This window comes from Dama dama, chromosome 16 (genome assembly GCF_033118175.1).
Source record: "Dama dama isolate Ldn47 chromosome 16, ASM3311817v1, whole genome shotgun sequence".
Lineage (NCBI taxonomy): Eukaryota > Metazoa > Chordata > Mammalia > Artiodactyla > Cervidae > Dama > Dama dama.
This window is the reverse complement of record NC_083696.1, coordinates 15,081,330-15,095,766: the sequence shown is the minus strand read 5'-3', so window position 1 is coordinate 15,095,766 and position 14,437 is coordinate 15,081,330. Positions and strand designations below refer to the sequence as shown.

Here is a 14,437-nt window from a genome sequence, read left to right as displayed (position 1 = left end):
TTGTTCTAGTTGTTTAAGAATGAAATCTCAAAGAAACTTCTTAAATTTTAAAGAAACAATAGCAGTTCATAAGATAATAATGATGTATGCTAATTTGCATAATGCTTTTCTTGACATTTATTGGGTTTTCCAAAAGTTCTTTTGGGATTTTCTGTTGTATCTTATGGAAAAATCAGAGCAAACTTTTTGGTCAACCCAGTACTTTTCTTAGTGCATTAACATTTTCTGTTAATAAAGTATAACGTCTTCTAAAAGATGGTGATAAGACTTTGAATCAGAAAATGTGACTAAATGAATTTTAAAATTAGCTATCCACTTGGAGTAGTAGCGTCTAACCCAGTTATACCATCCTCTAAGGATGAGAGTTGTGTGTTAAAGGGCTGGGGGTGGGGCAGGTTTTAAAACTAATTGAATCTAGCATTTTAGTAGCTTTTTTGCCTGCCAAACATGATCCTGGATGTACTGTGTAGAGTGAAAGTTTCAAGTTGAAAGTCCAAGTCAAATTTTGTACTATGTAAATTTTTGTAATTAGTTCTAGCTAGTTTTTAAAAATTGGGAGATTTTGCTGAAAAGTTCAGATAATCTGATTTATCTGGACAACTCAGATCCCAGATTTTCACAAGGATTTAGGGAAAATTTTAGGTTGTAGACTCCTCTACTAGTAAAAGTTTTTGAGAAATAGATTGTTAAGGGCATGGACTGAAACCCTTGATATTTATGACAATGAATGTCTTTTACAGATGTGACACAGATCAAAAGCAAAGTTTGCAATAATATTGGATTAACTTTTAGTCTTAAGATTTTAGTCTGTAATTGTCTTTGGTCTGTTAGAATATTATCAAAAGTCTGAATTACACTAAACATCATCTCAGATCCTAACTCCTTGGAGAATACCGTTCACAGTTGAATCCATTCCTTGTTTCTAGTTGTGCTTCTGGTAGAAGCTCCTTTTCAGAGAGCATTTCGGAAGAGTCCCCGTCATGAGCAGATAACTGCTTCTCCTCTAGTCATTTCCTGCTTACTGGCATGAGGTTCAGAAAATCTTAACATATCATTTTATTTCTTGAATTCTTTTCCCATTGTCCTCTTGAAAGTCTGTAAAATACTGACAGTTCATTTAGTTATCAGTTTGAAATTGAGGAATCATACTGGATTGATAGTTATTGTGGATCTGTTTATGGTTGCCCCTCATTCCTCCCCCCAAAACATGTATTACATAAAAACATTGCCTTTCCTTTTATAGAATGGCTTTAATTTATACCTGATTTTGGAATTCTGCATAATTTTAATGGTGTCATCAAATATTTTGACCCAGTAGATTTGAAATCTTGAAGTTTAAAAAATGGATTACTATTTTCACAGTTGCTGCTATTTAGCATCAAATGCAAATGAATAGATGAGAGGTTCATGAAACAGTTATTCTTTACTTTCAGTTGAAGGAGGCATCTGTTTTGATGCTTTTAACTCTTGCTAGTTTTTGATGACTATGTAAGTGAAAGTGAGTGTATAGAAAGAAGTAATGATCTAACAAAAAGCTAAATACTTTGTGTGAGAATTTGAGGTAGATCTGTAGCAGTGGTGATTAACTTTTTACTTTAACTAACTTGTTTGAGAATTTGATGGAGGCTTTTGGACCCTTGATCTGTATGTAGTTTGACCACACTTGATAGCTCCTCGTTTAAGGGTTTGAATTGGTGGGTGGTTCGCAGTACCTAGAGGGAACATCTAATATAGCAATTATTATCCTGCTATTTATTGTCCTTCATTCTTTATATGTTTATGATTTTGGCTTCTGATTTACTGGGAAATGGAAGTGATTACTGTAACCATCTCATATTCATATACAATATTTTCTCCTCTATTCTTCTTCTAAAACCTATAAAGATTGCATAAAGATCTGATAAGCTATATATGAGAAGTCTTATAAGTCATTTTTATCAAAATAGGATATTCCAGAAATCTTAGTGCAGTTTTAAGTTGTAATAACTTCAGAAGATAAATGTCACAAACTTAGAAAAATTATCACTCAGAAGTTAAAGATTCTTCTATACCCATTTACTTTTTTCTTTCTTTCTTTCTTTTGGGCCATACCACACAGCTTGTGAGATTTTAGTTTCCTGACCAGGGATTGAACCCATGCCCTTCGCAGTGAAAGTGCAGAGTCTTAACCACTGAACTAAAAAGTCAGATATGTCTTAGTAAGATTTGTGTTGCTATTTTGAAAATTTAAATAATTAGCTTTTTAATGTTAGATAGTATTATATGCAAGTTTAGGATCTTGCCTGATACTTTGGTGTTAGATATTAATATGTGTTGCTGTATAAACATCATTTCATGATTTATTTTTTTTAATTAATAAAATTCCCTACTTTATATCTTAGATCTACAGTGTCTAGTCAGGTAGCTATTGAGTACTCTTAAGTACAAGTAAGTTAATACTTACTCTTTTTTTAAGTGTCTTAGTACCATTAGCCACATTTCAAGGTCTCAGTAGCTACTTGTGGCTAATGGATATTTTTATTGGACAGCATAAACATAGAGGTGTCCCGTAATGAAGAGTTCCGTTGGTCAGTGCTGCTGTATGTAACAGCAATACGGATTTGTCCACACCACAGTGAGGCCATTTCTAATCTTGAATATGTGCAGATTTTGTTAGTCTTTATCCTTTACTTTGAATTGAAGCAGACATCTGTTTGATGCTTTTAGAAATTAGACAAGGATATTCAATAGTCTCTTATTCTGTGTAATATTTAGCTTAGTAACTTTGAATGATGAACTCTTCTAAAGCTTGGAAATTATGTTACAGGGAATTCCTGGAGATAGAGAAAGCCAGGCTGTGGTTGACCCCCCTCCAGCAGCTAGTACTGGGGCTCCTCAGTCTTCAGTGGCTGCAGCCGCAGCAACTACGACAGCAACAACTACAACCACAAGTTCTGGAGGTAAAGTGGCATCTTTTGATGGGGAGGAAATGGCTATGAATCTTCAGTGTAAAATAATTTAACCTGAAATACTTTTGAGGTGAGGTTCATTATCAGAGCATCATAATTCTTAACATCTCTTTTAGTGTTAGAGAAGGGCCCAGAAGAAACTGTACTACGTGGATATAAAAGATACTCTTATATTAAACTTCATCGCTGCAGTTTTGGTAAAGGACATATTCTCTTTAGCTCATTCTAAGGAAGAGGTGCTTCCTGGCTTGTACTTAGTGTTATATTCTGAAGGCATTCAGAATGGTTTGCGCACCTTGTCTCTTTCTCTCCTTATAAATATCATAAAATATAATTCCAAAGCCAGTAGGATCTCAATAGTTATTATAGAACCAAGAAAGTAAAACCTGGTATATTTAATATCTTGTGTCTAGAGGTGAAAGCAAAACTTGAATTCAGGTATCTTTACTGACTAGCACCCACACTTGGCGTTGGCAAAGGTTTGACTAGAAAGCAAAGTCTAGAGCCTGTGATAGGCCTGGGCATGTTCTCTTTCATTCTTTCTTCTGTAAAATTGATAAAGTAATTCAAACTGTTAATTTCAAAGAGATCATTCCTTTATGTATTTCCTAGCTCTATTTATGGCAGTCAGCTCTGGTTGATAAAAATCCCTAAGCACTTTCTGTACAGTTTCCCAGAGCATGGAAATGGAGGAAGCAGAGCTTTGGTTCAGGGTTGGGGTGCTGTCCCGTTCAGTGGCATTTATTGGATAACTTAATTTCTGAGTCTTGTTTTCTTCTGTAAAAGTAGTGTTACACAAAGAAGAGAAAATAACCATGCTCTGTGGCCATTTTAATTTGAATGATTGTCTTGAATAATTCAGGAGATGACAAGGTACATCTAGAAAATTCCCACTAATCTTCATAACCTCAAAAGCATAATTCCTTTGTATACAATTAAAGATGGTAGGGTTTTTTTGTGTTTCTTAGTTTTGGTATGTATATTTCTTAGGAACTTTGGAGCATCAGAAACAACTTTTAATACTTTTTCTAGAGTATATGCAGGGCACAGGTTCTCAGTATTATTTGATAAGTTGAGTGCCCAAGGCAGTTGTAGGAAAACGTCTTTCAGTGTTCTGTTCTCTCTCCATTGTGTGCTCTGCTGTGCCGAGTCGCTTCAGTCATGTCTTTGCAACACCATGGGCCGTAGCGCGCCAGGCTCCTGTCCATGGGATTCTCCGGGCAGGAATACTAGAATGAGTTGCCATGCCTTCCTCCAGGGGATCTTCCCAACCCAGGGGTGAACCTGCATCTCTTATGTCTCATGCATTGGCAGGCAGGTTCTTTACCGCTAGTACCACCTGGCAAACCCACTCTACCTGAGCTAGTAGGAATAACTTCTGCAGTATAAGACTTGCAAGTTGGTACAACTTGAAGATTGTCATTACTTACTTCATTTTATGTACATCTTAGAACTCAAATCATTTTTTTTCTTCACAGTGTTTGCTGTCTAAATTATGTTTGTTATTTTTGTTTAAAAATGTTCATGTTTATTTTAGGACACCCTCTTGAATTTTTACGGAATCAGCCTCAGTTTCAACAGATGAGACAAATTATTCAACAGAATCCTTCCCTGCTTCCAGCATTGCTACAACAGATAGGTCGAGAAAATCCTCAGTTACTTCAGGTGACTGTTTAATCAGTTTCAAAAATGGTTAGGATGTATTACGTTTTGTAGAGGTCAGTGAGCACTCCTTTGCCTCTGCCAGGTGTATAAACTCTGCTTCCAAGCTACCCTCAGGAGAATGTTACAGAGGTACTCATAAAAAGAGAATTGGGGGTGGGGTGGGGTTAATTTAGTCAAATACTAAGTCTGGGAAACACTTTATTAAAGAATATAAGAAACTCTCGCAAAAAGGAATGTTTAATTTTCTAAATCTCTCTTTCTCAAGTTTATCACTAGAGGTGCACTGCCTCTTAGAAAACATACCTGTGGGGTTATATTATTGTTCAGGTCATGAAGTATTTGAATTTCGAGTAGCATTCTACTGCCTGCTAGTTGTGGAAGATGCAAATATATAGACGTATATAATTTGTTTTTTCTTTTAGCCATCAAGTAGTTTTTTAACAGTAATGGGGGGTGGAGTGTTTATGAAAGAGAATTTGAATTCTTTTAATTCTTCACTGTTTACCTCCCTCAGAAATACTGAGTTTCTTTAATGTGCAAGAAATCACATCCTTCCAAAGACTGACTAATCCAGAATCATTCTAAAATAATGCAATTGCAGAGTTGTAGCTTTCTCTCTTATTTGTATTAGAGTTCTTATTTTCCTGGAAGGAGCTTCTCTGGTGGCTTTATATCAGTGTGTTGTTTCTTGTGTTCTTTAAATCACTGCAGCAAATTAGCCAGCATCAGGAGCATTTTATTCAGATGTTAAATGAACCGGTTCAGGAAGCTGGTGGTCAAGGAGGAGGGGGCGGAGGTGGCAGTGGTGGCATCGCAGAAGCTGGGAGTGGCCACATGAACTACATTCAAGTGACGCCGCAGGAGAAGGAAGCTATAGAGAGGGTGAGTCTAAGGGGACCCTAAAAATCCAGTTCCTGGTCACACTAGCCATGTTGCAAATGCTCAGTAGTCACTGGGGTTGGTGGCTCCTGCATTGGGTAGCCTAGATATAGAGTATTTCCATCGTGGAAGATAAGTCCTATTGCATGGAGCCAAATAGAACACTATATGTATGTGTGAATTATATAAAATATGTATAGTGAATGTCAGAATCTGATACTCTGAGTCTCTTTTCACCCTGATCAGGTCAACCCATACAGGTTGTGCCATTGCAATAACCCAATTTTTATGATACTGTGACTAGTCAGTCATCTTCTCTGGGCCCCATGTAAAGAGAGAATCATAGTACTTGCCCTGTCTTACCTTACAAAGTGTTTTGAGGTAGAAATCAGAGAAATTGCATATTAAATAACTTAATACTTAGAAAACCATCTGAGCTTTAATTTGTCTTTATGACATAAGCATATAAATGTTCAAGGTTTATAACTAGTATTTCTTAAAAGATACTTTATATATTGTGCTGTTTTACCCCCTCAAATAATAGAAGTGACAGTAGACAGTTGCTTCACTTGTTCTATAGTAACTTTTTTTTTTCTTTTTGAGACTGTTAGTTCTTGATTTCTGTGTTGGAGAAATTTACTTTTTGTTGCTTTCGCTTTTGGTGTCGTACAAGAGAACATTGCCTTACCCAAGGTCAGAAGACTTGAGCCTCTGTTTTCCCCAAAGAGTTTTATAGCTCTTACTACATTTACATAATGAAATGTCTGTGCCCCATTTTGAGTCAGCTTTTTGTTTATAGTGTGAGGTGCAGGAGTCTAGATGGGTATGTTTCGCCTGTATAATGTTCAGTTGCCCAGCACCGTTTATTGAAGATATTGCTTTTTAAATTATCTTGGCATCCTTGTTGAAAATAAGTTGACCATAAATATGATTGTTTATTTCTGGGCTTTCAATTCTGTTCCATTGGTCGTATGTTTATCCTTATGCCAATCCTTCGTTGTCTTGATTATTCCTTTATAAGCTTTCAAATTGGGAAATGTGAGCACTCCATATTTTTTCTTCTTTCCCAATATTTTGGCTATCCTGGATCCCTTGCATTTTCATATCAATTTTAGTACTAGCTTTTCCAATTTCTCCATAAAGAAAACCAGATGGGATTTTGATAGATAATTGTGTTTGTGTTTTTGGTTTGGTTTTTTTTTTTTTTTCCAGTGGATGAATTTGGGGATGTTGCCGTGTTGGCAATATTGTCTTGACCAAGCCATGAACATGGAATGGGATGTCTTTCCATATTGAATTTCCTTCAGAAATTTTCTAATCTTCAGTTTGTGCTTCTTTTCCTAAATTTATTTCTAAGTATTTTTATTCTTTGACACTGTTATAAATAGAATTGTGTTCTTTTTGTTTATTTTTTTATTTTTGGCCACACCAACACATGTGGGATCTTAGTTCACTGACCAGGAATCAAACCCATGAGGCCTGCATTGGAAGCACAGAGTCTTAACCACTGGACCATTGGGGAAGTCCCTAGAATTGTTTGCTTAATTTCTGTTTTCGGATTGTTCATTGTTATATGGAGATACAATTTTGTGTTTCGTGCAGTTTTGTATACCAAAACACAATTTTGTGTACCTTCCTGAATTCATTTGTTATTTCTTAGTTTGTGTGTGTTCCTTAGGATTTCTATATGTAAGATCATTTGAAGGTAGACATAGTGTTACTTCTTTTTCAATTCAGATGTCCTTTCTTTGTTAATACTTACATATTATGTATATATATTTATTTGCTTAATTGTCCTGCTAGGACCTCCTCTATTGTTGAATAGCAGTGATAAGAGCCAACATCCTTATCTTGTTCCAGATATTAGAGGAAAATGAAGTATTAAGTCTTTCACCATTAAGTTTGGTGTTAGCTGTGGGTTTCATTAGATTCCTTTCATCAGGCTGAGGAAGCGCTCTTCTATTTCTATTACATTGGACGTTTTTGTCACAAAGGATGTGAGATTTTGTCAGATTGAGTGTTGACTGAGATGATCATGTGATTGTGTCCCTTTTTCTATCAGTATACTTTTGCTGTGCTGATTGATTTTTCTGTGTTGGCTCAACCTTGCATTCCTGAGATGAATCCTCTGTGGTCGTGGTGTGAAATGCTCTTACGTGTTGCTGGAGTTGGTCTGCTAGTGATGTGTTGAGGATTTCTGCATCTTCATGCATAAGGAGTATTATTGGTCTGTAGTTTCCTTGTGGTGTCCTGGTCTGGTTTTGGTGTCAGGCTAGTACTGGTCTTACGGAGCGTGTTCCCTTAGTGAAGAATTGGTGTTAATTTTTCTTTAAATTGCTGGTACAGTTCACCAGTGAAGTTATCTGGGCCTGGCTTTTGGGGAAGTTTTGTGATTAGTAATTAAGTCTCTTGTCATAGGATTTGTTGAGGTTTTCTGTTTTTTTTTTTTTTTCTTGAGTCAGGGTGGTTTTCGTTTCTCTAGAAATTTGTCTGTTTGATATACGTTGTCTTAATTTGTTGGCATACAGCTGTTCTTAATATTCCCTTATTGCTTTCATTTCTATAAAAAGTAATGTTCCACATTTATTTCTGATTTTAGTCATTTGAATTCTCAGGGTTTTTTTTTTTTTTTTGTCATTTCAGTAAAGGTTTGTCAATGTTGTTGATTTAAAGGAAAACAAGAATTTTTGGTTTTGTTGATTCTGTATTTTTCTAGTCTCTATTTTATTTCCTTCTGTTTGCTTTAGATTTAGTTTCCTCTTTTTTTTTTTTCCCTAGTTTCTTAACGTGAACTTCGATTATTGATTTACTATCTCTTATTACACAGCATACCTTGTTTTATTGTGCCTCACTTCGTTATATTTTGCAGTTATTTCCTTTTTTACCAACTAAAGGTTTTTGACTGTCAAGATGATGGTTAGCATCTTCTGGCAATGAAGTATTTTAAATTAAGGTATATACATTGGTTTTTAGACATGCTGCTGCTGCACGCCTAACAGACTACAGTATAGTGTAAATATAACTTACATGCATTGGAAAAGCAAAAATTCTTGTGACCTGTTTTATTGCCATATTTGCTTTATAGCAGTATTCTGTAACCGAATCTGCAGTATCTCTGAGGTATACTTGTAGGTATTTGCAACCAGAAACTTCTGCAAGAACTGCTACAGCAACATGCCATAAATTTTAGTGTATTGACGTTTTATTTTCATTCATCTTAGAGTATTTTCTAATTTTGTCATTTTTTTGATCTGTAGATTAGGGTTTTATCAATTTCCATATTTATGAATTTTCCAAATATCCTTCTTTTATTGATTTCTAAGTTCATTCCATTGTGGTCAAAGAACATAATTTGTGTAATTTTAACCCTTAAAAATTCATTGGGGCTTGTTTTTTGGCCCGACATAGTCTTTGTGGAGGATGTTCTGTGTATACTTGAGAAGGGTGTGTAATTTGCTGTTGTTCAGTGTTCTGTAAATGTCTGTTAGGTCTGGTTGGTTTATAGTATTTTTTCAGGTTTTCTTCTGCCTTCTCTTACCCATTTTAGAACTTATATTGAAGCCTCCAGCTGTTGTTGCACTTGAAGTCTTTCTGATTGTTTTATCATCATAAAATGTCTTTTAGTAACAATTTTAATCTTAAAGTCTGTTTTGTCTGATATTAATATAGCCACTTCAGCTCTCTTTTTGTGTAGTTATTTGCATGGTGTGTATCTTTTTCCATCCTTTACTTTCAGCATACTTGTGTCTTCAAATCTAAATTGTATGTCTTTGTAAAGCATATGGTTTGATTGTGCCCTATCTGCCTTTTACTTCAGCTAGCCCAGCTTTAATCTGGACAAGACCTAAGTAACAGAATCGTTTTTGAGTTTCTTCTCCTTTCATGGATGAATATAATCATTCTTGAATTAGGCCTTTTGCCCGGTTTTTAAAGGTCGTTTCTTGATACAGTCTAATGCAAGGGACAAATGTGTGGTACCTGGGGGATTAGATTAATTCACCTGAGTGTTGAAAAGCTTTCAAAAGCGGTGATTCTTGAGTCACAAGTGATTTTCAATAGACTAGGAAAATAAAATTAAATGGATCATATCACCATTTAAAATGCTATAAAAATTAAGCAGATAAAAACAGAATACTGTATGTCTTGATTTCAAAAGTATGTTGTGTAATATTACTAATAATTGACCACACATTTTTGTAGTATAAAGTGTTTCATAAAGCAAGGAGGTTAAGAGTGATATTTGACCCTAAGTAAGAATGTGGCTTTTTTTTTTTTTTTTTTTTTTCTTTAACAAATAATTGGATTAGGTAGTTAAACTCACCTCCACCTCAGGTTGCTCTCATCATAGCTTCACCGCCTATGTACTAAAAGCCATCTGATTCACAGATTGCTGTAGGGCCATTTATTTTTAAACTACCACAGCGGCTGATTTTTGGTGTTAATGCCAGTGAGTGTTATCAGAGTGTCTGTTTGGCCTTGAAGATCTAACCAGGAGCAGAGAGTTTGTAAGTGGCTGCAGCAAAGGGCCCAAGTCCTGTCTCGCCCCTTGAATGGTACAGCAACTCCATTGTCAGAAAGGGATGAGTTCATGTAACATTCTTAAGCTTTTTTGCATCCTTTATAGTATGTTTTCAAACAATGATGACTCCATAATATGTTTTCTTTCTTTTCTTTCAGTTAAAGGCATTAGGATTTCCTGAAGGACTTGTGATACAAGCATATTTTGCTTGTGAGAAGAATGAGAACTTGGCTGCCAATTTTCTTCTACAGCAAAACTTTGATGAAGATTGAAAGGGACTTTTTTTTTATCTCACACTTCACACCAGTGCATTACACTAACTTTGTTCACTGGATTGTCTGGGATGACTTGGGCTCATATCCACAATACTTGGTATAAGGTAGTAGATTGTCGGGGGTGGGGGGGAGGGACCTAGGATATCGGGCAGGGATATATACAGTGCATGTCTGCTTCGGTCAGCAGATGCCGCAGATCCACACAGTGTGTAAAATACAACCAAAAATCAGCTTCTGCAGGTCTTTATTTCTTCTATAAAACAGTAGGTAACTTTTCCTAGGTTTCACTCTTTTTAGTGTACTAGATCCAGAAATTTAGTGTAATGCCCTGCTTTATATTTCTTTGACTTAACATTGGTTTCAGAAAGAATCTTTGCTACCTAGAATCTACAGTCCCTATTTTATGGCAACACTGGATAATGGCTTTGTGAAATTGGAAAAAAAAAATGGGAGTGACTATAAATGGAAATGCCAAATTATTGATGGTTTTTGTTGCTGCTTCAAATAAGTATAAAATTAATGTGTAAAAAAGCCCATTCTTTCATGATACGTACTTGGGGTTGAAGGGGGGAGATGGGGAACGTTTTCTTAAGATGAAAATAATTAACTGCTATTTTAAATTTCTTGATCATTGAATGTGAGACCCTTCTAACATGATTTGCGAAGCTGTACAAGTCTAGGCAGAGTTATTTTTCTGTTTACATTTTTTTTTTTTTTGGTTTATTTTGGGGGGTAAATTGGTAGCTGCCTAATTACTGTTTACTTCATTGTTATATTGCAGTAAAAAGTTATAAAAACCACGGTTGCATGTTTGCTTTTGATGTATCCCTTTGTGGAGTTAGCACTTTGGGGCCAATGAAGAAATGCAGCATTCACTCTCCCTGTCTTCCCCTTCCCTCAGCAGAAATGTGTTTGTCAGCAAGTCGTGAATTCCAACTGCTGCCTTTTTAAAAACCCACAGAATGCTGATTCAGTTCAAGATTAATGCAAATGTCTCAAAACTGGGTTTCTGATATTTGTAAATGTTTTTTCCTTATTAGATAAGAATGTATGACCATTAAAGTCATTAGGATTATTTTGCTTTTGAAAAGAGAAGGTGGACAGAACTACAATCCAGCATCTATTATTGCATTGGAAAGACTGACGAAATCTTTTGGAAGGGTTGGGAGATGCGGCTGGAATAGTACTTTGGAAAATATACAATCAAGATATCTCATAGCATATTAAAAGAAAAATCTTAATAGCAGTGTTGGCTTTTATTTGGATTTTTTTCATCTCAGCTTTTTTCTTTGGAATCTCCTTTGTTGGCATTGTTATTTGATCATGAAGAGGGGGCAGGTGTCTACTTGTTTTTTTTTTCCCCGAGCTCTGTTTTCCTGAATATTAAAAAGACTAAAGAAATAATTTTTTTTCTACATACTGAGTTAAGAAGATGAATTTGCGCAGATTTCATCCTGCATAATCTCTTAATAATCCTTAGCACAGTTTGGTGATGACTTTTAAGCTTTTACATCATGCACTCGTAACCTATCTCTTATGAAAATAAACAAAATTATGATTTTTTTCCCATGTTAATCATGTAGTTTAATCTTCATGTGTTTATTCCATAAACACAACAAGACCTTTGGACTTTGTATTACCTGTATGTTTTATAATGGATTGTGCAAAAATGTCTCAGAATAAAATGAGGATTTGTAAATATGTTCATCTTTCAAGGCAGAGCAATGAGTTGGGAAGTGGGATGGCATTTCTGGTGAGATAATGGAGTATTCATTTATTTAGACGATATTTTATCTGCTACTTAGTTGCTTAGAGCAGAGTGAAAACCAGAAAAGGAGAGAAAAAAGCAACCAGCAGCCACCTCTTCCTTTCTCTGGAAAATGACAGCAGGAGGCGATCGATCACATGGAGCTTCTGTCCTTGGACAGCAAAACTACAAATAGTGGGATTAATAATTACCAGAAGACAAGTCAGGCCAAGTTTTGACCATTCTTTACAGTGCTCTGTTTATCTGCGGAAAGAATCAGCCATGACACCATGAAAGAAATAGGCTTTATGTGACCTTTTGCTGTTACGTTTTAATTTACAAACATTTGGTAAATCTCTTAATCTAAGTGGCTACGTGACTTTGGAATTTTGCGTTTGAGGTATTCTGTCATCTGTCTCTTGAAATCTATTGATTGTTTAGTTGCTCTGTGGAAAACCTGAAGAAGCTTAAGTTTATACTTGTTAAATTCTTAATTGCCATCTAGTCAAATATATTTTTACATTGTTTAAAAATACTGAAGTGTTCCACCATATGATTTTTTTTCTCCTGTACTCAATGGCTAGGATTCTAGAGAATTAATTATAAAATATTTTCAATATATCCAACATGGCATTTCTCATTTCTTATAATGATTTTACTGTATAGAATCTTGGATTGGAAAGTGACAGTGCCTCATCACTGAACCTTCTGTTTCTTCAGGTGAATTAGGGTGTGGGATGCCTGGCACTAGGTGGATTTTATTGGGTCTCCTGTTTGTGTTCACTGTGAAAAACATCAACACAGAGATGGGACACTTCCTCTAGAATATATATAACAGAGTTTATGGGGGCTTTAGAGATTTCAGGGAGTTCTCTCTTTTCCAGACCTTATTATTATTATTTTTTTTGTTGTTAACATGAGCCAGCCTGAGATGGCTACAAAGTATTCAAAAGCAAGCGGTTTCCAGGAGTCCTTCTGACCACATCTGTGTTCTGCTGAGCTGCCTAGCTGTGTGGCTCAGGTACAATGTGTTCTTCCAGTTGACTTCCCACTGTCCATTTTGTTCCACTTTGTTCTAAGCCAGGGACCAGCAAATTGCAGTCTCATGAGCCAGATTTGGCTCACTGCCTGTTGTATGAGCCATGAGCTAAGAATGGCCTTTACAGTTTTTAGTGTTTTGTTTACAAAAAGGTGAAAATTAAGATTCCAATCCCAGTGTCCATAAATAGTTTTGTTGGGACATAGCAATGCTCCTTTATTTACATATTATCTATAAGCAGCCACTTTTGTGCTGAAGAGGTTTGCTGTTGACTAGTTTGCAACAAACACTGGCCAGCAAAACCTAAATACCATCTGGCCCTTTACAGAAAGTTCCATCCTTGTCTTAGATTGCAACTAGGCCCATCATATGTTAAATTGTGACGCTTTTCCCCCTTTTATTTGTCATTCTTGGCCTCTTGAGGTCTTAACTTCAGTTTGCTTTGTTGGTGACCATCATGGGGTCTTTCAGAGGTGTGGTATCACCCCCAGATATTCGTTATCACAGGGAGGAGCGCCTGGTATGCTAGTCTAGCGTGTATGTGATGTCTAAAATTATTCTTTGCTATTGCTATACTATTTCTCGTGCTTTAGTAAGATAACTAAATAAAGCACCAAGTGAGTAAGTGAAAGTGCTATTCTCAGTTGTGTCCAACCCTTTGCTACCCCGTGGCCTGTAGCCTACCAGTTTCCTCTGACCATGGAATTCTCCAGGCAGGCATACTGGAGTGGGTAGCCATTCCCTTCTCCAAGGGAATCTTCCCGACCCAGGGGGTCAATCCTGAGTCTCCTGCATTGCACGCAGATTCTTTACCGTCTGAGTCACCAGAGAAGTCCAAAATTCAGCACTAAGTGGTGTCAGAAGCACTTTGCATAATGATGATTGATTCAGAACAGAAAAGTCAAATGAATGCATCTGGGAATGCTTGGGCCCTGGGATCAGACTTGGGTCCGTGAAACGGAGGGTCTTAACTACAGCTGGAAGGGTGGATGAAACCCTGGAGGGAGAGAGTGAGCAGTTGAACCTGAACTGTGTGGGTAGTTTGGGGGTGGGTGCAACGGTGACGGAGGCAGGGAGCAAAGCTTGGACTCGCTAGGGAAGAGACGGCAACCTGCACTAACGTTTGGGGAGCCACACCAAATAATGACAAATGGGTTATAAAAGGCCTTCCCTATCATATAGTTAGTACGACAAACGTGGTCCCTCAAGAAGGGTTTGCACTGTGAAGAGGAGGCTAGGAGGACCAAAGAAACATCACTGATGACGAATTTGTTTTGTGTGCTGTGGATTCCACAGTGAATGGAAATGTGATGATCTTTGCCACTGAGCGTGGTTTACTATGGCAGAGACTGAAGACTAATGGAT

General features: G+C 36.5%; 1 protein-coding gene across 1 annotated transcript in view; it reads left to right on the top strand.

Annotated features, from left to right (window-relative positions):
• RAD23B (RAD23 homolog B, nucleotide excision repair protein) overlaps positions 1 to 11,987 on the top strand; it is a 43,391-nt gene extending 31,404 nt beyond the window's left edge. Inside the window, exons 7-10 of the mRNA XM_061163476.1 lie at positions 2,807 to 2,939; positions 4,486 to 4,613; positions 5,325 to 5,495; positions 10,170 to 11,987. Of these exons, the coding sequence (XP_061019459.1) occupies positions 2,807 to 2,939; positions 4,486 to 4,613; positions 5,325 to 5,495; positions 10,170 to 10,283 (546 nt within the window). The 3' untranslated portion in view covers positions 10,284 to 11,987. The remainder of the gene's footprint in view (positions 1 to 2,806; positions 2,940 to 4,485; positions 4,614 to 5,324; positions 5,496 to 10,169) is intronic.
• Positions 11,988 to 14,437: the final 2,450 nt, after the last annotated feature.